This window comes from Brachypodium distachyon, chromosome 1 (genome assembly GCF_000005505.3).
Source record: "Brachypodium distachyon strain Bd21 chromosome 1, Brachypodium_distachyon_v3.0, whole genome shotgun sequence".
Taxonomy (NCBI): domain Eukaryota; kingdom Viridiplantae; phylum Streptophyta; class Magnoliopsida; order Poales; family Poaceae; genus Brachypodium; species Brachypodium distachyon.
Window position 1 is genome coordinate 28,200,462 of NC_016131.3, and position 25,709 is coordinate 28,226,170.

Here is a 25,709-nt window from a genome sequence, read left to right on the forward strand (position 1 = left end):
CACGATGAAATCTGATCCCTGATGATCAGCAGCGTGGCCGATCCGGCCGGGCAGGCTCGGGCGTCCTTCCGACCGTTGGCTTTTCTTGCAGCGTCCCGGCTTTCTGAGCCGAGCTGCAGCGAGAGCGATGCAGAGATCGATGTATGCGCAGGACAGCAGAGCTGCAGAGGCGCGGGTTAATGAGTGTTGTGCGTGTCCGGCCGGGGCCTAGCTACTGCTGCTGCGCTGCCCGTTCAGGTTCAGGTTCAGCCGTTCAGCCAGCGGCGGAAGCTGTGATGCTGAGCCGTGTCGTGTCGTCCGTAGATACATGGCCCCGCCGGATCAGATCTCTGGTCTGCACAGCCTGCAGCTGCTGCGGGCAGCCATGTGTGTAGAGCTGGAGTATACTGTATGCAATGCGGAGGCTGTACTGGGCTACGCTGGAGTAGGAAGTACTGAACTGACTGAATGAATGAATGAATGAATGAATAAATACAGTTGTTGGTTGGAACATGCATCCCTAGGCTTAGGCTTCCGCAGTCAATGGTGGTGCCGTACAAACCGAGGCACGACGACGACCCCAAGCAACCAAGCAACCAAGCAAGGTTGCCAACGTTGTCCGAAGCCAATTGGCCAAGAGCTGAGCTCCCTTTGTTAAGCAAGGTCCGTGAGTCTTGAGCCCCCAGCAAACTGGGCAGCATTGCAGCACCCAAAAAGCTCAGCACACCTGCAGCACGTACTCGCCCGGGGGCCGTCTGATGCACGACGCGACGCCCCCCATCTGAGGGCTGCCGAGGGGCCGTGACTTCCTGCCGCGGCACGGGGAGGCAAAGACCCACACGCACCGATCGACACAAGCCTTTTTTAAATCAATTTAGCTCGAGTTTTTCTTGTTTCCCCCCTCCATCCGAACTCTGCTTTGATTGGCCCTTCTAATTTTGTTTTTGTTTATGGGAACGCTGCTGGTTTGGACGGTAGCGCGCGGCGAGGAACAACAACAGGCGAGGCGAGGAGGGAGGATGACAGCCTGTACTTTCTGTACGTGCTGGCCCTGCTGTCTTATCGTCAGTAGTGTGCAAGGATGAGCTAGTTTAACAGTTTAACCGCCCCCCATGTTGCTGCTTTGTTATGTTAATGCTCTGCTAATTAGGCGCGATGATTGAGAGAGATTCGTGGGTTATTCGGTTTGGATTTGTTTACGTTCGTTTCGGCTGAACGGGGCATTGCAGTGGTGTTTATTTACTGTGGGGATGCACTGGAGCTATCAGGTGTCCGTTGCGAGCTGCGGGGGCCGTCGAGCTGGATCGACCGGTGCCACACTGCCACTAGGGTCCTCTTCTCGCTACTCTCCCTCTGGGCTTCTGGTCTCTGCACTTTGTGCATAACCATGTGCCTGAACTCGTACTGTAGGCTCCTTCGGAAAATAGTAATAATTGGACCGTTGCGTGTAGGAAGAAGAGTAAACAGCTCTGAGGCTTCTGATTTTCTTTGAGAGAGAGAACAGTTCTGAGCTACTGGTAAACTGAAATTGGCTTTCTACAAATCGAAAGGTCAGTACTACTGTACTTAGCAGATGGTAAGGCCTATGAAGCCTGTAATGTCATTAATGAAATCGGAGGGTAAAACAGGCAAGGCCACGAGGTGACCAGGTAGGTTAAACCAGCAGTGCAAGACAAGCGAAGGGTTACCCGCATAGACGCAGGAAAACTTTCTAGATCATCGCAACAAGATTGTGCCATTTCAGACAGTATATTATCTGTGAAGAGGCGATACCTGTACCTGAATGTAACATAGTGCACCATGATGTATACTCGGGTTTACATGTTCAGTCGCTTCTACCTCCATGCTGCGAATGCCGGACATACTCGGTTCGCAGCAAGTCGATCACATCATCGTCGAGCTCTTCCAGCTGGCCAGAGTCTCGCAACCTGGGGAACAGATGCGCCACGCTCCTGGTGCTAGCTTCGACCATTTCCCACTGGCCCAGGCTAGCTGCGAAGGCAATGACATCGACAGCAGCGTCTGTGCTGGAGTTCAAGCAGGCGGTGACTATTTCAAGGCTCTTCTCTTTTACTCCCTCCAAGAACCAGAATTCAGCCAGGGATGATAACTCCACATACGAACTTAGGTGAGAGAGCTGAGCATCGCTGCCCAGGTTCTTCCATTGGCAGTCTGGGGAAACATTGGGCAGCTCGCCTGAGTAGAACCAACGGATCAGTTTGTCTAACGCTTGCCACCCAAGTGGAACTCTGATAACTTCGGAAAAGCTGCATGGATAACTCTTATCAATCACTTGAAATATACATGAAATATCATGAATAACCGACAAAATGGAAGTCGTCTTAATAATGCAACAATGATGATCTTGCAGAAATATGGACAGATGTGGATTAGTAGTGTATAAAAATGTAAGTAAAAGCCAAAATGGCTCACCTTTCATGCATCCCAGATCGAAATAATGCCCGGAGGTAATCACAGCTCATGCTCAACACTATTTTGTGGCTATGAACATGCGGGGTAGATAATTGGCATGACCCATGCTGACATTTCATTTGCTCATTTGACTGAGCCTCCAGAATTATGTCCCTAAAATTAATACGCATAAATAATACTTAAAGATAAGCTAACACAAACTAGGCAGAGAGTGAAATAAAAGATGGAAGTACAAATCGTAATTTTATAGTATAGGATACAGAAGGTAAGCTATGGATCTCTTCTGAGTTCTGAAGCTCTAGTCAACGATTGAAATCTCACAAAGGTAGCATTTTAATGCAAATATGAATGGCAAAGTGCCGGCCTTTTCCTCAAATAGAAAAAAGAAAGGATGCAAATGACAAAAACTAGAACAGTATTATGAATAACAAGGAATTTCAGGACATGACAGCCACCCAACCTCTTTAATTCAGATAGACATAGGGACAACTAAAAAGAATTTGTCATTTTGGCTCAAAGGTTGAAATCAATAAATAGTGTGACTTAAGGCAAAACTTACGAGAATGAGTGGTCAACTGGTCCAAGTGCTACAGTAAGATCGTAACTGGGACAATCAGAGTTCCATCTTGGTTGCTCTTTCTGAAGCATATCTTGCAATGATTTCAAGTGGCAATACTTTGCAAGTGTTCTTATTGCTTTAACAATGTCATCATCTACCATCACAAAACCAGAGTATGTGTATTCCAAAATTTTCTTCAAGGCACGACTGTCTACACGATCAGACATTTGAACACGATACATAGATTTGCCCCATTCATCATTAATTTTTCCATTGCTGCCAAGGGCATATTTTACAGATGGCAACAACTTAGGACACCTTACTGATATGATGGATGTATGAGCATTTAGAGATTCACCATCTGAAAGTAACAGCTCCAGATCAGCTAGCTCATTATCATCTAATGCACTTCTCATCTTTCTGCCCAACTTGCTTGGAGAACCACAGAGGCCAAACAAACTCAGGGTGTGTGCAATATAGAGCTTGGGTCCTGAGCTCAAGCTTTGAGACAGAGCCCGTTGAAGGACTCTAAGGAAACCTTCAGTAAAATGATCTCTGCAATCATGGCACAGAATCCCCGCATCCAAATTCCGTTTACAGCGAACACAGACTAAAGAAGTGCTCTTCAGAAGATTAAACAGCACGACGAGACCATAGAATAAAACAATATTTTTACCTTCCCACTCTTCACCGAAATTGCAGCAACATGAACTTCCATCGAAACAAAAATGCAGATGGGAAGTAACTTTTGACCTCGTAATATGTATATGGTTGTGCAGACATTCCTTGATAATGGTGGACAATACATCTACACAATTTCTCTTGTTAAGGAGATTATGGTAAGGTTGTGACAGCACCAAGCACACTAGGTTCATCAGGTTGATCATAATTTGGAAACTGTCAAAAGATGTGGTAACACTTCTCGTAGTAGTTGATTCTAATGATGACAGCACAATGTTCAAATAGTCATCACCTAGACATATAACAACTTCTGACAGTTTAGAACTTGCCTCAGACAGAATGTATCCACAGGGAGATAGAAGCATCATCAGAACTGCTCTCAAAGCCGGCTCCTGCACATCTTTGGACAATTTCAATGGACTGCTTTGCATGACACCTGCTGCCAGCGAGCTGCACAAAAAAGCAAGAGGAAATCGACGCACAGCAGTCACCTATAAGTACATAGCACTACCAAAGATAATATACTGTGAAAAAATGTCGTTTTAGTGGGATAGTACCTAGTACCTACCAAGCACAAGATATTAGTGTATCCAGGATATGATCTTTCCTTTTTCTTACAGAGAGATGTTCGTTTTGGCAATGCACGGCAAGATATCCAAGTATGTCCCATACGTATGGATGTATATCCGTGAAGTTTTTAGAGACCATATTGAACAGCTCATCATGGCACAAAATGTGATGGGTTTGATGTGAAGAGATGTGGAAACTGGTAAGAATGTTGTATAATACTTTATCAATAGCATTGGACCAAAAGCATTGATGATGATTCCCAGCATAACGAAGAACCAGCAGTGCAGTACGGCACCCCTCAGTTACTAACAACTTGTCATCACTTCTAGACATTGCATCGATTATGGCTTCAACAATAGGCTGGCAATGTGAAGTCATTAACTGATTGCAGCCCTTCGAAGATCTCTGCAGATGATAAAACAACGTTGATATTCGTTAAAAAATACAATACAAGTACAACTTATATTTTATACTAGTTTGTGATCAAACTTAAGTGAACATAACTCTCACCAAAAGAATCTGGCAGAGTTTGAATGCTTCAATCCTAGTAATGCTTATATGGGACGCTCCCATTAGCTCACAGATCTTAGCCATTAACACTTCATCCTTGAGAAGGATCATCGCTCCATTCCCACATAAAGCTGAGTTACAGATAAAACATGTTCAGGAACACAAAAGGAAAGTGAAGGAGAATATTCTTTTTCGAAAATCTTAATACAGAAGTCAAAGAGGAGAATTACCAAACACATGTACCTAAAGCAGCATACAACCTAAGAACTTTAGTAGTAACCGTTGTTTCAGTGCCAAGATAGTGATGTGCTAACTTCCCCATCAAGTTGCAGTTACTCCATACATGGTATCTCGAGGAAGGCCAAATCCACATCATGGTTCTTAGCAGTGATATCATTTCTGCCAGATAATTTAATGGATGAACATCATGAGCATAACTGCGCAGAGCTGAAATAATACTTGCTACTGTGTTGGTTCTCTCCAAAGCTTTCCAGATTTCTGTATGAGTCGACACTGTTGCTGTCACAAGGTTGTTCAATATACAGTTTAGTGCACCTGCACATGAGATAGCTAGAGGTATCTGGTCAGCAGACAACTGACATGAGAAGGATGTAAGGATCTCCAAAAATTGGTATTGGCGGATTGAATTTCCTATGCTGGAAACTAACTTTAAGCTCACATCTGCTGCTTGGATCAGAACCAAAACGTTCTTTGTCTGAAGAACACCTTCCAACACTATGAGAATATCAGAAATTGACTCCTGGTTAGGAGATAAACTTATCAGAACCAAAAAGTGCATGATTTTCATAATTTTAATTTTCCATTACTTGCACACCATTAGGGAGAGCATACAACAAAACAAATATGAAGATCTACAATCTGGATGAATTGACTAAAAAGTGTTGATTAAAATGGTTATTACCTTTATAGGAGGAAGCCGCAACATTTCTTTTGACAAACAACTGATAAAAGCAGCCACAGCTTTGAGCGCGTGAGACTGCATTCCAGCATCATTAGACTGCCATTTCTTTGCACCGTGGCCATCAGACCTAACATGACGATAAATACAACAAGTAAGAACCCACATACTGTATTTTTTTTGTAGAAGGGTGCTCCTTCTGTTCAAGGAAAAGCGAATGCGGGCAGCTGGTTTAGCAACAACTTGATGGTAACTGACATTTTGCTCCTAATTACTGTGCTTGTCAACCGGTGGCTCCTTCCTGTCCTTGTGCTGTAATTGAATGGTGTCCTTGCCTAACATGACGATAACTTGATGGTCTGATCTATTGCAAATCGACATGGTGGAATATTGTATGCTGTAATTGAATCTAGTAGGCCTGGTTGTGTATTTCTGGTGAGGTGGTTTCATGGTGCTGATCTTGCGGGGTTAATTCAGCAGCAGGAAGGGCTTCCTGTTGTTTGTGCTAGGTTGCCTATTTATGCTGTCGAAATTCAGAAGACAGCATAACCCCAGCAAAACTTCTGTTCTTATGGCTTTCAATATAAGAGGGGCAATATGGCTTTATTATAGACCATACTTACACACATCTTCACGAAATCCCAGGCGCTCAAACTGTTCGTTAATCCTCGAATTTTGCTTTTCGGGCAACTACATAAAATTGTCACCAAGCTAAAATTATCAAAATTGCGGTTCTCCTTGTACTACCAAACAACGGCTAACTAAATCATCGCCCGGTGTTTGCTTCTTAAGCAGCAGCTACCAATACTCTTTCGTGGAGAAGAAGAAAAAGGGCGCGGAAGGCGATTGATTACCTGGTGAGGCCGAGGGCGAGGGCGTCGTGGAGGCGGGTGCGGAGGGAGAGGACGCGGCCGGTGAGAAGCTGCTCGCCTCCGCCGCCCTTCCTCCCGCCCTTCTCCCTCCCGGTCGCCTTGGAGGCCGTATGGCGCATGGCGTCAGGACTGGCGAAGTCTGGACTCTGCAGGGCCGAACTGCTGAAGACGAAGCAGAGGAAGAGAAAGGGAAGTGTTCGACTTGTAATTTGTAGGGGTTTTTTTTAGAGGAACTTGTAATTTGTAGGTGGGCTGGCCTCGTTGGAAAAACGATGCTGGCTGGTTGGGCTGGGCCGATGTACGCTTGCAAACAACTTGTGGCGGCCCGTTCTGGACGAGCAGGAGTTTCTTTTTTGTTCTCACTTTTCTGGTCTTCTTTAGTTACGGAGTACCTTTTGTTTTTTAAAGGAGTTACCTTTTTTTTAGGAATTCTTTAGTTACCTTTCGCTTGCTCTCAAAAAATATTTAACTTTCGCTTTTTTTCATTTTAATTTTTGCAACTATTTACGAGTTTCATGAATGCTTATTTTCCAGCATATCATTATTTGCAAGTATTTTTATGCCGTATGTATTGGACGAGAGCCATCGGGACTGTTCCAGAGACTGCGTGGTGGGGACGGCTCCCAACCGCCTTTTCTATCTCTGTTCGCATCCGGTGGCCGACTTGGCTCGCGCGTGAGCCGTGACGTAACAGACTTGGTCTCTTCCCCATCTGGCCATCTATAAATTCCCCCATCGATCGACCCTCCCTTTCCCCAATCCAGCACCCCCGATCCCGATCGAAAATTCTCCGCAACAGCAAGCGATCGATCTAGCGAATCCCCGTCAAGGTATGTAGCCTCTCGATTCCTCCTCAGCCCTGCCCTCGATTTGGTGTACGCGTTGAGATGATGATCTCGTAGATGTCTAGATGACACCATGTCGATTTGAAATAGATCAGATCCGTGTAGATCGATGAGCTCCTGTGTACCTGTGGATTCAAGTTATTTTCGCATGCTATTGTTGTGATCTACTAGATCTAGTGTGTGTATTCTATGCTATCGATTTCTCCGTGTAGATTTCACTCGATTACTGTTACTGTGGCTTGATCGGCCATAGATGTTGGTTAAGGTTTGATCGGTTAGTGTTTGAACCTGCGTGGATATCTAGCATCCATCTATTATCGTGTAGGTTTCGAACAAACAAGCACTATTATTGTACTGATGGTTCGTCTATGGTTGGTTTTGACCGTTTTAGTGTTGAACGAGCCTTCTGTATTTGTTTATTGCTGTCCAGTGATGTACCATGTTCGTTGAGTGTCGGATTATACTAATTATTGTTGATTGATAATCTTGTAGTTTGCTTTTCCTAATTTATTTATCGTAGTCCTGATTTGCCTCAGCTGTGCCTCACCCGTGCGATGGTCAATCAACTTGTTAGCCCAATCTGCTTAATCATGTACATTTGTTGTTAGAATCAGAGATCAAGCCAATTAGCTATCTTATTGCTTATCTGTTCCATGTTCTGATCGATGTAACAGTCTACACTTTTGCTCTGTGCTACTTGATTAAAACATTCTGACTTAAATTCATGATTGGAAGTTTCAGATCTGATTGTTGCCTTACTTGACTAATATCTATTCATGTGACACCTCTCTGTCTTGGTAACTTACCGCTGTTTGTTTGTAATTTCTGACTATGCAGATGCAGATCTTTGTGAAGACCCTCACTGGCAAAACCATCACCCTTGAGGTCGAGTCGTCCGACACGATCGACAACGTCAAGGCAAAGATCCAGGACAAGGAGGGCATTCCTCCAGACCAGCAGCGCCTCATCTTTGCTGGAAAGCAGCTTGAGGACGGCCGCACCCTCGCCGACTACAACATCCAGAAGGAGTCCACCCTCCACCTGGTCCTGAGGCTCCGTGGTGGCATGCAGATCTTCGTCAAGACCCTTACCGGCAAGACCATCACGCTGGAGGTCGAGTCCTCTGACACGATCGACAATGTGAAGGCGAAGATCCAGGATAAGGAGGGCATCCCCCCGGACCAGCAGCGCCTCATCTTTGCCGGCAAGCAGCTTGAGGACGGCCGTACCCTCGCCGACTACAACATCCAGAAGGAATCCACACTCCATCTGGTGCTCAGGCTGCGTGGTGGCATGCAGATCTTCGTCAAGACCCTAACCGGCAAGACCATCACTCTGGAGGTTGAGTCCTCTGACACGATCGACAATGTGAAGGCAAAGATCCAGGATAAGGAGGGCATTCCCCCGGACCAGCAGCGCCTCATCTTCGCTGGCAAGCAGCTTGAGGATGGCCGCACCCTGGCAGATTACAATATCCAGAAGGAATCCACCTTGCACCTGGTGCTTCGCCTCCGTGGTGGCATGCAGATCTTTGTAAAGACCTTGACTGGCAAGACAATTACCCTGGAGGTTGAGTCGTCCGACACAATTGACAATGTCAAGGCGAAGATCCAGGACAAGGAGGGCATCCCACCGGACCAGCAGCGCCTCATCTTCGCCGGCAAGCAGCTTGAGGATGGTCGCACCCTTGCAGATTACAATATCCAGAAGGAATCCACTCTGCATCTGGTGCTTCGTCTCCGCGGTGGAATGCAGATCTTCGTTAAGACGTTGACAGGGAAGACCATCACACTGGAGGTTGAATCTTCGGACACCATTGACAACGTGAAGGCAAAGATCCAGGACAAGGAGGGCATCCCCCCAGACCAGCAGCGCCTCATCTTTGCTGGTAAGCAGCTTGAGGATGGCCGCACCCTTGCAGATTACAACATTCAGAAGGAGTCCACCCTGCACCTGGTGCTCCGTCTCCGTGGTGGGCAGTAAGCTTCTGCCGAACTGGTTCACAGTCTGCTGCCCTTGGTGGTCTGCCCCTTAGTGGTCATGCCTTTTGTTATGTGTCTTGCGTCCCAATCCTGTATCGTTTGTGTGAACATCTCTGCTGCTGTATAGCAGCTTGAATCCTGTTATGAATTTGTGAACCTGAACCTTGTTCCGTGAATCATGTTATGAATAAGTGAACCTGAACCTTGTTCCGTGATTATTGTTACAATCTGTTGTGCCGTATGGTTGGTCGTGTGTGATTTATGTTGAACTGGAGAACCAAGTTCGTTCCAGGACATATTGCAACCTAAGCTAAACCATGTAGAACTACTTGTTCTGGGAGACATAAAACGTCATTTTTATGCATTCGTAACATTTAAGCATACTACAATAATTGTATTGTCCTTTTCCTACTCATCCTTGAAACCATATGCCTCTTCTCAGCGCCTCTACATGCAGTGTGCTCAGAACAAACAGGCCCTGCCAGCTGCTTTTCAATTTTCCAATTAATAACCACAATAGTCGGACTATGGCATCTGTGGGTGACTATGCAAGATGTTGCTGTCAGGTCTCTGAAACTTTTCCCATGTATCTGTTGAAATTACCCAGTAAATTCATGCCTCTATTTAATCTGGCATGGTTGATTTTCAAACAGAATGTGTTTTTTTTTGTTCTGGAAGCTATATTGGTAAATAAATACAAAGCTGGAGTGTGATTATATTTCCAACAGATATTCAAGAAAATCTCAGTTGATTTATTTACTACTGTAGTATATATATATATCTTACAGTTGACTTCTCATATTTCAAACGACATGTGAGCACATTGTTCAGTTTCTTAGGATGTGTTGTGTGCTCAAAGGTGTAATTTTGCATTCTGCCCTCCGAGTAAACACTACACGTATTTTTTTGAGTGGCAGTGCATTTGATTACAAGGCAACAACAACAAAAACCTATGGCAAGATATCCTTCTTAGAGGCTGCCAGGATCATTTTGACTGAACTATGTAAGGCTGAAGAAAAGGGCAAACAATGGGGAGGAACTTAGAATTCTTTATTACCGAGTACTGACTAATTTTTCTTTTAGTTCTTATTTATAGAAGTAGGGCTGCTGTTTTTTTTCTTATAAACCAGTCTTTCTCCCTGTTTGTGAGCAGTATGGGACTGAAGTGCTTCCCGTGGTGCTACATGTGCACTTGCTTACCACAACCATGGCAACCAGCGACGCCTTCCCCAGTCTGTCACGCCCGCTTGACATAGGAGCCTATTAGCCTGATCCTAGGTAATTCGGTGTCTGGCGTGTCCGCGTGTGACTGAAGTTCACAGCCCTATTAACATCTCTGTAATGCTTGTTGATAGGATAGATGTAAAGACCAACCTCGAGTTGAATCGTCGACAGTTAGTTAATCTTGTGCTCCATGGAAGCCAAGAGAAGGTTTGGCTGGTGTTTATCATATTATTATGCATAGTACGACTGATCAATGATTCAATTGGCTACACTTGAAACTGTTCACTGGCTTCTATCATGGTGGACAAGAGATCCCCAGATTAAATCCCATTGCGGTCATGCGCAGTGACAATCAATCATTAATTCCAGATTGCTCCTGCTTTAGTTTAAAGACAACAAGACATGCACAATCTTATCGCCTTGATTGGCTTTGCTCTGCTTAATTTGCAAGTGGGGCTCGATCGCCTGGAAGAAACACACACAACAAAGTAATCATTGTTCTGGTTTGATTTGCTTAATTCTTTCCCAAGATAATGGGCGGCCTTATGGTTCTTCTGTATAACACCTTTGAAAAACACCGGAAAATGGATACGGATCATGGTACGTACGTACGTATATAACCGAACCGATGTGACTACTTGCTAGCTCGATCGTCAAATATACGGCGCTCGATCAGTAGGTCCCAATCATATAATCTGGCGCCCATTGACGAATTAAAGCTGGAATTAAAGATTTTGACTTCTGACCAACTAGCTAAAACAGTTAATTTATGCCAAGCTAGCTAACGACTTGACTTTCTCAAAGATACGAACCCAAATTAAAAGCAAAGACCACACGCATGCATCTGCATGCATGATAAAATAATTCCAACATGCAGTGCTACAACTTGCTTTAGTTTGTCCGGAAGTTGCTGAAAAATAGCAATATGGGAAAACTGAACACCGGGAGGTTTTGACTCTCTGTTTCTCACTTCTGCGGCTAACTCTGCTGTACCTAATACATGCACTAGTATACGTAGCTAGCTGATCAAATACGTATATCAATACAGAGTAGTACAATATACACCAGCTAGGAAGCTTCCCAATCTCGTGGCTATAAAACATTTGATCGATCCGGACCCTGTAAATTAAGTTATTTCTTTTTGTGCATGACAGCTACCATGAAACCTATTTTAGTGAGGTTAATTAGTCTGGATACTAGTCTTGAGATCTCTAATTGATGTCCCAGATCTCCTCGCTCGTAAGTTTCTCCTAACAACTCGTTTGGCATCCATCATTTGGGCATAGAATTGTAAAATTCATTTTGAATTTTAAAAAACAACTTGTTTGGTTGGCACGAAATTAGCCACATGAATTCAATCTCAAATTTCATGAAACCACACTATAACTAGCCTCAATTCCTCTCTAAAAGCCATCATTTTTCTAGAATTGCCTCTCACTCTTCAATTCCATGTGGTAGACTAACATGATTTTTAACCCGGAATTCAAATTCAACCAAATGAAATCCTATCAAAAATCTCTTTCTTCTTCTTCTTCCTGTGTGGAGCCGTAATGCGCTCCCAAATGCGTCTCATTTTGTATGTGGACCCGTAATGTAACCTTATAATAGAATCGTTGCAATTAAGTTTCCAATACGCTCTCAAATGCGTCTCATTTTGTATGTGGACCCGTAATGTAACCTTAGAATAGAATCGTTGCATTTAAGTTTCCAATACGCTATGATATGCGTCTCATTTTGTATGTGGACCCGTAATGTAACCTTAGAATAGAATCGTTGCAATTAAGTTTTCAATACGCTTCCAAATGCGTCTCATTTTGTATGTGGACCCATAACGTAACCTTAGAATAGAATCGTTGCAATTAAGCTATATCAGTGCTGTCGTACAGCAGGCAGCATCAAGTGTTGAAGTATAAGTGAATTGCCTAGCCTCTTCCATCAGATCGGTCTGTTGGTTGCGTTGGCTAGTGCGTGAAGCTCTTCATGGTATCAGAGCCAAGAGGTCTCGAGTTTAAGACCCGGTTGCCGCAATTAAATTGCAGCGCACTTTCGATCCATGTTTAGGCCTGCGGGAGCCACAGGTGAGGGAGGGTGTTGAAGTATAAGTGAATTGCCTAACACCTTCCATATGTGAGGGGGAGTGTTGAAGTATAAATGAATTGCCTAGCCCTTTCCATCAGATCGGCCTTTTGATTTCGTTGGCTAGTGCATAAAGCTCTTCATCAAGGATCTGAATATAGAGTGTCAAAAACAAGGGGTCTGAATATATATCTGAAGCAGTGAAAATGAAGCTGTCATGGAGCTAGCCTAACCGCCTGCGTAGGTTATGGAAGGACTCGAGGAACTTTTAACAGGGTTAATTAATCAATTGATGTGATATCATTGGCACAAATCTGCCAAGATTGCATCAGACGACACGGATGGATCGATATGGATGGAGCCGTCGTCGGTCCCTTTCAGCCGTCCCTTTCGTCTCTGACCTGGAAGAGATCGGTCACATCAACTTTAATCAGCTAGCTAAGCTGATCAAGTTTTTAGAGGGTAATTAACGTAAACTAATTACGCTAGCCGTAGCCGTGGAGAACTCTCGCAACCAACGCTCTGCGCCACTGACCAGACCATACCAGCTTACTTCCGTTGCAAGCTTAAGTGCCTTCTTGCAGCAAGTGTTACTGTGACTGTGTGTTGATCATGTCTAAAGACAGATCTAGCTAAGCCAATTAACCTGATAGTCAGACGTGATGGATTAACCAACTGGAAAAAAATGTGCCCAAGGGATCCAGTAATAAAATTACTTGGTGGTGATGGATCGATCCGATGCGAATACGACGGATGCGATTAGATTTAACAACCGACAACGGGTAAATCTAGCGTGAGTTCCGTACACGATTACCCGGAAAATGACGCTAGCTAGCCAGCTTGATCGCGCACCAGCTGCTGGCTACAGAAAGTGACTTTTCACTACAGGTAAAAACATTTACTATTTTGCTTTCAGAATCAGAGGTTGGAGGCCGAAGCAAATGTGATGAATGAATCGGCGGCCAATCAGTGCGATCATGTGCAAACGTAATCAAGTAATTAAACGAACCAGCTGTGGGCGTAATTTGCTTAAAGAACGTATAAGCGGCTGGCCGGCCGAGTGCGAAAATGATCAAATAAATAAATAAAATTAATACACGGGGTCGTGTTGCACGCTTTGTGATTCCTTATTGCAGTCAATGTGTTCTAACCCGGCATCTAGGTATCCTAGCTATACATACATAGGCACTCCTGTTCCAGGTCTTCAACATGAGAACATACCGTTCCTAAATCTTGTCGATATTTTAGTGCAAATTTGTACTAATTCGTATATACCGTCGTCCCATCCTCATGGTCTCTGCACTACACAATGCCTTTTGCCTTTTTACTATGAGCAGCATGTGAGAATCAATCATACCGAATGGATCCAAAATTAGCCGCTGTCAAGATCGGCCGATCTGGCCTGGCTAGCCAGCCAGCCAGCTACTCTATTGTTAGGTGCAGTAATAATTAACTAATGACATCCAGGATCGATCAACAATAAAATTTGACTTGGTAGAATAGAATAGAGTCTGGTGGATACGGACGCGGGCATTTGACCCCGGACCGGCTTGCCTGGCACCGCGTCTATCTATCTATCCAGCCGCTGGGGCCTGGGAGTGACTTTGCGCTGACGTCAATCTCTAAAGCTTGGCAGAGATTGAGATTTGAGAGGGTCAAACCTACCGACCCCGATCCATCCAAACGGCGGCAGTCCGTATACACGTGTCCACACGCACGCCGTCCACGCCATTCTCTTGCCCTTCCACGCAAACCAAATCCGGCCGTCCATCTCGTACTCCGCACTTATATAACTCCGTGCTGCCCCAGCCCCGCCGCTCCGTATACCTCGTCTTCTTCCTCGCGCCGCCGCTGGCTTTGCTTGCTTGTCAGAATTGAGGTAGGAGCCATGACGACCGCCCTCGAGTTCATGCCCGCCGACAAGATCGCCGCCCCTCGCGCGTGGCCTGCGGCGGACAACGCCACCAGCAACAATGCCGCCGCTCCCGCGGCCGCGGCCACGGGCGCCGCCGCCGCCGGCAGGAGGAGGCTGGAGGGGAAGGTGGCCATCGTGACGGGCGGCGCGCGCGGGATCGGGGAGGCCATCGTGCGCGTCTTCGTCCGCCACGGCGCCCGCGTCCTCATCGCCGACATCGACGACGCCGCCGGCCAGGCCCTCGCGTCCTCCCTCATCGGCACCGGAGAAGAAGCCGGAGCCGAATCCCTTGCCTGCTGCAGCTTCGTGCACTGCGACGTGTCCTGCGAGGCCGACGTGGAGCGCGCCGTGGGGCTTGCCCTGGCCGCGCACGGCCGCCTCGACGTGCTCTGCAACAACGCCGGCGTCCTCGGCGGCCAGGGCACGGGCTCCCCCAACAACAACACCAACAGCATCGCGTCCCTGGACGCGGCCGAGTTTGACCGCGTGCTCCGCGTGAACGCGCTCGGCGCCGCGCTCGGCATGAAGCACGCGGCCCGTGCCATGCTCCAGGGCAACGGCAACGGCCATGGCGGAAGCATCGTGTCGGTGGCGAGCGTGGCGGGGGTGCTGGGCGGCATGGGCCCGCACGCGTACACGGCGTCCAAGCACGCGCTGCTGGGGCTCACCAAGAACGCGGCGTGCGAGCTCGGGAAGCACGGCATCCGGGTCAACTGCGTCTCCCCCTTCGGCGTCGCCACCAGCATGCTCGTCAACGCCTGGAGGGACCGCACCGCCGGCGCCGGGGACGAAGACGACGAGGGCATCGTGATGAGCGGCGCGCGGTGGGCGTCGGAGGTGGAGAAGACGGAGGAGATGCTGCGCGGGATGGCGACTCTCAAAGGGCCGACGCTGAGGGAGGCGGACGTGGCGGAGGCGGCGCTCTTCCTGGCCAGCGACGAGTCCAGCTACGTCTCCGGGCACAACCTCGTCGTCGACGGCGGCGTCACCACCTCCAGGAACGTCATCGGACTCTGAATCTCAACGGATTAATCCCGGTTAATTTCATTCCGAGCAGAATACAATGGTCCTGTGCCTGCGGCCTGTCCGTGTATACTTGATTAAAATTACCTTGGTGTTGGATTGGTTCTTATATCATGGTCTCTGCTTATTAATCATTCAGTTTTCATGTTTCTGGACTGACGGAATGCACGAACGGTTCGGTATTCCAGCGAGCGAGGATGACACTGAACTGAAGAACACAGGGTTTCAGTCCTGACTTTCTTTCTGCTCGACCGACTAGGCTTGAACAGTTACAAGTCTTTTTCTTTGGCTTTGTTTCCTGGCATTACAGGATCGCGTACAAACAACAAACACTGGCAGAAGAACAGGTCAGAGGACAGAAGCAGAAGATGAGAGTTCTCGAGGGGAATAATAGGACTGCAGGAGAGGGAGCCGGATCCAGTGGCTTGCTGCGGCGAAGGCACCGCGTGCCCGCAGAATCCACCTTCAAGTCATATCGGACGGCTGGCAACGAATCTACACGGCACACACACTTACAGCAGCAGGTTTAGAAGAATAGGAATAAAACAGCAGGTTATTTTTGAACGCAGAATACAACAGCATGTTTATAAGTACAGATTACACCTCTCAACATCTGAAATCTGCACAGGTTTATATAAGAACAATAGTTCATCAACTCTAATTTCTTTACAAATCTGCAGTCCCAAATCTGAACAGTTGACAGATTGAAAGTTGGAAGCACTTAGCACAGGAATTTGTTCTTACATGATCAGTTAGGCCACAAAAGACTTCATTTAGCCACAAAATCCAAAATACTATAGTCAACTATGTCCAAAATATTAGTCGATATTGTCCAAAATCCAAAATACTATAGGTCGTACATGCTAGAAGATATGCTCATCATAAATGGCGTCCGTCAAGAGCTGCGTGTAACTGATGATGGCGTCACACCCTTGAATCTCTAGATTTGCTCCTTTATTGTTGTCATCCTTCTCCACTCCTACTTGAGACTCTACACCATCATGTTTCTTTGGTTGCTGCCAATAAAACAAATTGTAGAAAGTAGTTTAGAAATGAATGGTAACAACATAGGAGCTCCAACAACATATAATGTAAATATTGCAACATACCTTTGCTCCTCTGTTTTTGGATGCAGCAACTTGAATTGGCCGCCTCCCCTTGAGTAACTTATCAAGCCAAGTTTTCTTTCTCCTTAAATTTTTTGATGGAACCTCCTTTTTCTTGAGCTTTGCAGCAGTAAGAAACTCATTTGTTTGCTGAAGATTTGGGTCAACATTTTCTTGGCCACTACCTTGCTTATCCATAGTATTGGTAGTTGCATTGAGTTTATCCTCTAATTGAGGACCAATGTTGTCAAGTGCATTTTCTAACATGAGACAACATTCAAGAGAGTTGACTACTTTATATGCCATTGTGTGAAATTTGTGAGACAAATTCTTGTACCGAAGCTGAGCTTCCAACTTTGGATTTTCTACCACGTTCCTTCCTTGTCTATCAAGTATGCTTCCGTTACGTGCTTCCCTAGTCCATCTCTTTAAGTAGTAGTGTGTTGGCAAGGTCTTTATATTCATAAAATCGAGAACTTTGAGACCATGTCCACATAATATTCCCGTCCTATTGAACATTCCACAACTACATGAAACTATTTGGGTCAAAGGATCACCTGTCACTATGCGCTCCTCCTCAAATTTCAGATCACCATGCAAACTCCCAATAGAAATAGCAAACTTGTTAGTTCATCCAATATTCTAGTGCATGCAGCCATGGATCTTTCATATTCACTTTGGAAAACTTCAAAAATAACCGGAGTGTACTCTTTGCTTGCTAGCACCAACATAGGTGTGTGCATTTTGATTCTTGGTAACTTCTTCCTTGCCTCAAATTCATTCCGTTCTTCTTTTTACTTCTACCGTCCTCTCAAAATGCATCAAGAACCGAACAATATGAAAATCTGGTTTCAAATGGTTTTTCAATGAATTATTGAAGCTCTCACTAAGTTGTGTACTTCTCACTCCCAAACTGAAAACATCTCTCATATAACATTCAGCCCATTTTTCTTTCAACTTGTAGATACTATCTAACCAAGATTGCTTATGCACCTTTTGTCTCGTATTGTCAAATGCTTCTTCAAATTCGTCTTTGTTCTCATAACCATACATACAATGACTAAAATCAGTGAGAATATGAGACTCCTCGTCTTCATCTTTCCCCTCATCTTTCTCTTTACCTTCATCATTTTCTTGACCCTTCACTTGAGTTAAATGTTTGACAGCATTCTGCATTATATGAAAGGTGCACAATCCATGATATGATTCCGTGAAGACTTTCTCAATAGCTTTCCCTATCGCTGCATCTTGATGCGTGTAAATAGTTCTAGGTTGCCTTCCATTATGTGCAGCTAGAAAAGTCTCGAAAAAATCCATGTAAATGAGTCACATGTTTCATCAAATAGCAGTGCAGCACCGAAAATGCTGGTTTCTCTGAATTGATTGAGCCCAAGAAAAACACCAAATGGCCTATATTCTTTGTTTGTGCCAAAAGTAGTATCAAATGTGACAACATCACCAAAATGTGCATAGTTAAGAACCATTTTAGCATCAGCCCAGAATATGTTGGTTATATGCTCCTCACAATCCAACTGCAAAGCATATTGGAAAGATGGGTTCTCAACGATTTTGTCATGGAAATACTTCAACATACTACCGGCTTGTCCAAAAGCCAACTCCCTCTGCCGCTTGCTTCGCAAATGATTCTTTTGGTCACGACAAGTGTAGCCAAGGTTAAGTGGTCCACCAACTTGACGACAAGCAAACTCGTGAGCAGCTTTTGGCATAATTCCAGAATTCTCAGCGATTTCTATTTCAAAAGCTTGCATTTCAGAAATCTTCCTTTGTGATGCCATCAAGTGACATGTTTGGGGTAATTGAAGAAAGTGATTGTGTTCCAACACAACATCAGTGATTTCATAATTTCGTGCAAGTCGATTCAAGGTTACAGTCATCCGAGCTTTGCAATCTGTCCTTTCAGCCCTAAAACGCTTTGGCACATGATCCAATATTTCTCTATTTTTTTCCCAATACCCTCATTGGAACAAACAAATCTACATGACACTACTTGACCATCTAACTTGCTAGCATTTTTGTTTCTTTTCCTCACATCAAACCCTGCACGACCCCCATATGCAACCCAAAACACCCAAGCTTCATCTGGATTTTTAAACCGCATGCCTACTTGAGGCATTGCTTTATCAATGTCTCCCATTGCACAAATGCTGAAATTCGCACAACAGATCACCCAAATCAACGCGAATTTGCACAATTAGGTAGCACACACATCACAAAATTCATAACAAAGAAGCAAAATGCATACCTGCTGCTTCTGGAGGCCGGCAGAGATGGGGCTTCTCCCACCGTTGGAGCCGGGAGCGGGGGGATCCAGGAGAGAGGGGGAGCGGGGCCTCAGGAAGTCGACAAAGGGCGGAGGAGAGGCCGTCGGAGCCGGGAGAGGCGGGCGGACGAGGCCGTCGGGGCGGGAGCTCCGTCGGGTCGGGGAGAGGCGGGGTGGGGGAGGCCGTCGAGGCGCTAAGAGGAGGGGCGATGGAGGCGGGCGGGAGCTCCGTCGGGTCAGGGAGAGGCGGGGTGGGGGAGGCCGTCGAGGCGCTGAGAGGAGAGGCGATGGAGGCCGTCGGACAGGGGCGGAGGAGCCACTGGCGGCCGGTGGAGCTTGCTCTCCTCCGCCTCCCGCGGCGGCGACGATGGCGGGAGAGCCCCAGAAGCCCGCGAAGAATTTGCCTCTTGCTTCTTTCCTCTGTTGCGCTCGGGTAGACAGGCAGGTGAGGATCAAGCTGCTAGCCGTCCGATCTAATTAAACGGTGGATGGGAGGCCGCAGGGCACGCGGTGCCTTTACCACAGCAAGGCACTGGATTCGGCTCCGCAGGAGAGAGTCGCAGGATGCACCCATCAGTGGCAGGTACAAGTTAAAACTGTCTGACACTACAGAATCTACAGTGGAGCTTGGGGACTGGCATTGCTTATAATTTCCCGTTTATAAGAATTGACTTGCCAGAACGCTTATCAAAACGTCTTATAAAAAAGAACAGGGAGTACTAGACTAGTAGTTCATGTTTAGATTGGATCAATTTGCCTGCTTGGTTAGATTTGAATCGATTTCTTCTTTTTTTAGCTTGATTTGAATCGATTTCTAGTACAGTTAGTAGTAACAGAGAAGCATCTGCTCAGTTTGCCTGCTTGTTTAACGTTCTACTTCTTTTAATCGTGCCTCTTTCGGCAGATCGCAAAAGATTAATAAGATCGCCCAATGTGCAGTGCACCATCCATCCCATTCTAATGAGAATTGCAGGTACAAGTCAAAACTGCCTGACACTAGAAACAAAAATCGACACCGATCGATTTGGGAGCCAGAAGCGGCGACCTTTTGCAAGTACGCAAGCACAGCAGTAGGATATTAGAAATGAATCGGTCAGCAGGAAACAATTTGCGTGAGACAGTGAGATGGAGGAGACACGATTGCTTCCTAGTTCGATTCTTGTCCGTGCTCACGCTTTCCAAATGTGCGAAGGAACCCAACACAAGTCACAGAGAAAAACCATAGTTTGTCATATTTCCTTTTCTTGGTTACTCACATTTCCCCATCCGGTGGGTACAGAGGATGAGGTGGTATTTCTGCTCCTGCAAACAATGTCTGTCCGTGCGGTCGCGCCTCTCCTCGTTCGGCTTCTTCTCCTTTTTAGGGACCGTCTCAGAATTTTTGGGCAAAACATATTAGTATATGTTAATTTTATATGTTCCTGTTGACTTGGACCTTGATATTTGTTTTTTTAAAGACCTGAGACCTCGATAACCGTCTTCCTCGTCCACTGATAGACTTTCCATTTTGCTTGAGGCAAAGCTAAGCAATGCAATAGCTGAGACGAAGCCCCAAGCAGGAAAAGGGCTTTTTCCTTCGTTGGTATGCTACTATTCACTCATTGGACTCAAAGGAACGGAGACGAAAGAAATCCTTTGATCTCTGTTTCAAAGGGAAAACACATAAATCTAACAATCCGATGAAAAAAAAGACAAGAGTGATCGTTGGTATGATAACATTCTAATTATACTTATCCATGTGGTTTGACTGGGTTTACTAGGCTTTTTGTGCATATTCGACACGTGTGTCATGCTCTTCAGGTGGAGGCTAGTTTCTTTGGGATAGAAGCCTTCGAAAAGAACTTGGCCAATGTGTGGGTTTACAAACATATACTATATGTTTATTTAGATATGAACAAATTAGCATTGATTCATAGCAATGCACTAGTGTCTTACAGCCTTGTTTCTAGGCTTGAGTGAGTGAGTGATATTTATGCGCGGATTTCCTCTGATCACTGTGGTTTCAAAGTTGAACCTGGTGTGTTGGGCAACTAGCTGCCCGTGTTCTCCAATCGAGCAAAACACACACATACGAAAACACCTGTAATACTTTGAACAATCGGTCACAGGAGCTGTCGTCGCAAACATAAAACATGGCTCGTTAAGAAAAGAAGAAGGCGCGCGTAGGCTGCCCTCGCAGAAGTAAAACACCATCCCTATGCTTTTTTGTTTCTTGTTTGTTTGTTTTTTTAGTGTTTTCGATCCTTTTTTTTTTCGAAACTAGGCGTTCCAGTTGAGCTCGCCGGTCGACAGAGGCAGCGACGACATGAGGCGCTGCACGTCGAGGCCGCCGAACTCGTCGTCCGTGGTGACGACCGACGATGGCCCCGGCGACCCGCCACCGGTGCCCTGCAGCCACTGATCCCTGGAAACCGGTCCGACGAACATGCTTGCTGGCATCTCCTCCACCGCCGCGTTCGCCGTCCTCCCCGTCTCTGCCTTCATGTCATCTGCATATCATCGATTAAAACCGCGACAAGAATTTAGGATCAGAGAGTAATTAATATGCCATGGTGGATAATGAACAACCCATACACATCCATTTCAAGGGGAAAATAAGCAACATCGGACAAAAGTTTTGCTTAGAAATTCAGCATGAATTCAAATCAAATAGAGCAAGATGCCACTGACCAAAGAGGAAGTCCCATTTCCCGCCATGGAGCGGGTCCTGGTTTCCCGGAGCGGGTGAGTACTGCGACGAGGTCTGGCGGTGGTGGTGGGTGAGGTTCTCTTCGCCGAGCAGCATCGCCTCGAGCAGGCCCAGGCTCAGGCCGTCGCCGCCGTCGTCCGCCGCCGCGTGAAACTGGTTCGAAGGGTGGAGGACCTCGCGAGCTCTGGCCGGCAATGGCGGGAGCCCCGCCGCCGCCCTGAACCCGCCGCCGCCATGATGATGGAGCACCGGGTGGTGGTGAGCATGATGGTGGTTTCCATGGTGATGCTGCTGCTGTTGGATTTGGTTGAGGAGCGGGTAGCTCTGGTTGATGAGCGGCGAGTGAGCGGAGGCAGAGGCAGAGGAGGGCGACGGCACTTTCGGCGGCAGCGCGAACGAGTTCCTCCCGTCCTGCAGGACCAACGGCGCCGGGCGGGCGGCGCGGGCGGCGGGGGCGGGGGCGAAGGGGTTGAGGTTGTGGGCGCGGAAGAGCGCGATCTCCCGCTCGACGTCCGGCGGGTACATGGGCTGCCCGGCGCGCTGCCGCCGCTTGAGCCGCGTGTTCCAGTAGTTCTTCACCTCGTTGTCCGTCCTCCCCGGCAGCTTCAAAATCAAAAGGATCAGAATCGAATCGAAGAAGAAGAAGACCGAATAAGAAAAAAAAAAAGAGAAGCATTGTGGCCGTACGTGGGAGGAGATGCGGGCCCATTTGTTGCCGATGAGGCCGTGGAGGCGGAGGATGAGGCGCTCCTCGTCAGGGGAGAATGGGCCCTTGCGGAGGTTGGGCCGGAGGTGGTTGGCCCAGCGGAGGCGGCAGCTCTTGCCGCACCGCTGCAGCCCGGCCTCACGCCGCACCGCGTTCCAGTTGCCCTCGCCGTGCCGGCGGACGTGCTCCAGCAGCACCGTGTCCTCCGCCTGCGTCCACGGCCCCTTCTTCAGCCCTCCTAACTCCCCTCCTCCTCCTCCTCCGCCGCCGCCGTTGTTGCCCCTCGACGACATCTCCATCTCCATGCTTAACGGATTGATTGATTAAGAAGTAAGTGTGCCTCGATCTTCTCCCCGCCCCTTCTCGTCGGCTCGGAGAAGAGGGGAGAGATCGAGATCGAGACAGCGGCTAGGCGACGACGACGTCGGCCGGCGCTCGTCGAATAATAACCACCTCCCGCGCGCGCATTGCCTGCCTTGGATAATGGGGATCGAACTGGCCGGAACTAATCAGTAGGATCGAAGGACCAGGGGAAAAAAGAAAGAAAGAATGATGATCAAATGAATCGCCTTGGGTTATCTCTCGCCTCTTCCTCCTCCTCCTCCTCCTCCTCCTCCTCCTCCTCCTCCTCCTCGTGGAGTCAATGTGGGTCGAAATGGCCAGCTCTCATGGGGTTCCCGACCGGCGTCACTGGCCAGGGAACAACACAGCGAGCCGTGCCGCCGTGCCGCCAAAAAGGATTAATTTTTTGCCGGAACGACGGCGTTGGGATGGAGGAGGAAGGCAAGGGGAGGAGCCTAGACGAGGATGGCGAGCGGGCGGGGGGGATACAGACGGGTGGTCGTCAAGCTCCCGGATAGCCCCGCCGATCGCGCGCCTTATTTATAACACGCGGCCGGCCATGGATCCATCTCGAAGCTAGCTAGCTTCTCGGCGTCAAGCCAGGGGATGGGGGTGGACTCCCAAGTTTAGGCATGGTTTAATTGGCTTTGTTTAGCGCTTGGCCAGAGAGCCGGCCGGAGAGGAGATCCAGTGATTCCCGGATGAATAGCGGGTGGTGGACTTGTTCTGGCTTCCAAGCTAGACTAGAGAGAGTCAATCTACTAGTAGCAGCGAGCGGCTCCCCCGTCGACCAGGGCGTGCGAACTGGAGGACCGTAAAGGAGGCCTCGCTCGCCAACACAGGCCATGGCCCATGGGCTTAGCCCACCACAAGCCCACAACCGACAAGCTTCATGTGGAGGTACGTTCGGTCCACCACGATAACAGGTGCGATAGCAAGTTTCTCTAATCACAGTCCAAATGTCTCGGTCCATTGATTAAGACAAAGAGAGTTGCAATTAATTAGTACCGCTCAAAAAAGAAATTACTAGCTAAAACCCAACGAAGACCTATACATACATCCACAATGTTGTCATAGACCGACCATCTAGGACGGGCTGATATGCCTACTCACACGCACTGCAGTCCGCACATTGGTGAAAGGAAAATCAAAGTCGCCGTTGTTCACATGTGTTATCATCATCCAACACCACTCCTATGTACCAAGAAAACCCTAGCACCCTCCAACACCACTCCTATGTATGAAGAAAACCCTAGCACCCGCTGTTGAAAATTGTTCGTTCTCCTCGCCTCCGGCCGCTGCCTTTGCGCTGCGAGGTGTGAGGAACCTCGATTCATTCTAAGAGTATCTAGGAGCGTTTTCTTATATCAATTGTTTGGTTTTGATCGGCAACATGATGGTGAAGGCTACGGTGCCATGTCGAATAAAGGTGCCCTGGTTCTTCCTCTTTTGTGAGTGTGCCTTAGCGGACGTTGCCGCGGAGTCAAAGAGTTTTAGTCAACGTAGGTTTAGTGTACCCGATCTTACAGATTTTGGGCTTGTGTACTCGCAGATCTGTTTATATGTATCTGTTGAGTTTTTGTCAGTGTGTTGTATTGCTTTTGTTGGTTTTTTATCTTCTGTAATTTTGGAATCCTTTTCTGGTGTTCCGGTGAATATCTTTCTGTTCAACGACCTGTACCTAGGGTATCATCCCCGGCCCAAGTACGTTCAACGCTCACGGTTTCTCATCTTTTTGGATGAGCAACTCAGAAGGTTTTCTGAAACCTTTGAAGGTAGTCAAGTTCGTGCGGGTATACGAATGGCTATGTTGACGCTTCAGTTAGATTGCACTCTCCATGTTGAAGCCTTAGCAGCTTTCATTTTAAAAAAAATGATACCACGGAGAAAATGTCTTTAAAATATTTAATTGTAATTCTTAATTATGATCCAATACACTGTATCTGTAATGGTTCTCGAGTTTGAATTAATTACAAAACATTCAAAAGAATCAAACACCACTCCTCTGGAGTTGATCTTCACTGCAAAAATCCAACAAAGCAGGACCACGCTTCAATAGCCTTGCAAAGCTCGCTTAGAGCTTGTTTGGTGTTAGTGTTTTTTGGCTGTTTTCTATGGTATTATAGAATCCAAATGAAAAAATTAGAACCCCAAATTGTTGTTTGGTAGGAAGGGATTGGAAGGAATAATTCCTAGTTTTCCCACGAAACACTCCATTTTTGTACCAAGTTAAAACACTTCTCGTACTAGTGTTTTGTGTTTTTGAGAGTTTTGTGTGCACAGCAGAACTTCGGAGGCAGAACTTCGGAGGCAGCTGCTTGGGGAGGAATCATTAGAGATGATACTGGAGGTATCATTGCCTCGGGATGGCATTCAATCGAGCTGTGTTCAGGTGCAGAAATTGCTGAGGGGATCGCCTGCCTTGAAGGCATTAAGTTGGCAAGGAGTTTCTGCTGTTTGCCGTTGATTGTGGAGAGTGACTGTCAGGGCCTTATTTCGACTCTCCAAAATGACGCCGACACAAGGACCATGCTACGTCCTGTCGTACAGGAGATTCAGCACCTAATTCCTTTCGATCCCGGCATCAAGTTCACTTTCACCAGTCGTCTAAACAATGCAGTCGCGCATGAATTAGCGAAATTCTGTATGAAGTCCGCTTCTGATGGTGTTTTGTGTGGGGCTGTTCCTCCCTGCGTGGAGCAATATGCCCAGCTAGATTGTAAGAACTATGTTGCGTGAGTAATTTAAATCCTGTTCAAAACAAAATACCAAAACATTAGCGACTAAAAAATACACTAACGCCAAACAAGCTGTGCATGCCAAACAGTCTGTGGCACACATGTAATCGACTGGCACTCTTTGTTATAAAAAAAATGTATGCTATATACCCGTATGTTTGGGTTGCAGAGAGCTCCGTGACACTCAAAACGAAATTTGGGTTGCCGATCTTTATACTGGCCTTGATTGGGGGTGTTAGTTTGTTCGTACTAACTTTAT

The 25,709-nt window shown here is 46.9% G+C and overlaps 5 protein-coding genes across 5 annotated transcripts; 2 read left to right on the forward strand and 3 right to left on the reverse strand.

Annotated features, from left to right (window-relative positions):
- Positions 1–1,599: 1,599 nt before the first annotated feature.
- LOC100825668 (BTB/POZ domain-containing protein At1g04390) lies at positions 1,600–6,709 on the reverse strand. Its single transcript, XM_010242473.3, has 8 exons — positions 6,506–6,709; positions 5,655–5,781; positions 4,976–5,492; positions 4,733–4,863; positions 4,221–4,627; positions 2,972–4,102; positions 2,413–2,565; positions 1,600–2,246 (listed from the first exon to the last, which is right to left on the reverse strand). The coding sequence occupies exons 1-8, from the start codon at positions 6,640–6,642 to the stop codon at positions 1,805–1,807; spliced, it is 3,045 nt and encodes a 1,014-aa protein (XP_010240775.2). The 5' UTR covers positions 6,643–6,709; the 3' UTR covers positions 1,600–1,804.
- A 481-nt stretch (positions 6,710–7,190) lies between these two features.
- LOC104585556 (polyubiquitin) lies at positions 7,191–9,574 on the forward strand. The gene is given in 3 exon segments (XM_010242487.3): positions 7,191–7,353; positions 8,206–9,258; positions 9,260–9,574. Coding segments are annotated over 2 exon segments (1,197 nt in total). The 5' UTR covers positions 7,191–7,353; the 3' UTR covers positions 9,404–9,574.
- Positions 9,575–14,491: 4,917 nt separating this feature from the next.
- LOC104582108 (short-chain dehydrogenase reductase 2a) lies at positions 14,492–15,733 on the forward strand. The gene has a single exon (XM_010231442.3). The coding sequence runs from the start codon at positions 14,539–14,541 to the stop codon at positions 15,580–15,582; it is 1,044 nt and encodes a 347-aa protein (XP_010229744.1). The 5' UTR covers positions 14,492–14,538; the 3' UTR covers positions 15,583–15,733.
- Positions 15,734–15,889: 156 nt separating this feature from the next.
- Positions 15,890–17,303, reverse strand: LOC112271962 (protein FAR1-RELATED SEQUENCE 1-like). The gene is made up of 2 exons (XM_024462281.1): positions 16,698–17,303; positions 15,890–16,604 (listed from the first exon to the last, which is right to left on the reverse strand). Exons 1-2 carry the CDS (start codon positions 17,211–17,213, stop codon positions 16,452–16,454), a joined length of 669 nt encoding a protein of 222 aa, XP_024318049.1. The 5' UTR covers positions 17,214–17,303; the 3' UTR covers positions 15,890–16,451.
- Positions 17,304–20,997: 3,694 nt separating this feature from the next.
- On the reverse strand, positions 20,998–22,675 carry LOC104582109 (transcription factor MYB97). The gene is made up of 3 exons (XM_010231443.2): positions 22,352–22,675; positions 21,646–22,267; positions 20,998–21,464 (listed from the first exon to the last, which is right to left on the reverse strand). Exons 1-3 carry the CDS (start codon positions 22,673–22,675, stop codon positions 21,235–21,237), a joined length of 1,176 nt encoding a protein of 391 aa, XP_010229745.1. The 3' UTR covers positions 20,998–21,234.
- Between the last annotated feature and the right edge of the window lie 3,034 nt (positions 22,676–25,709).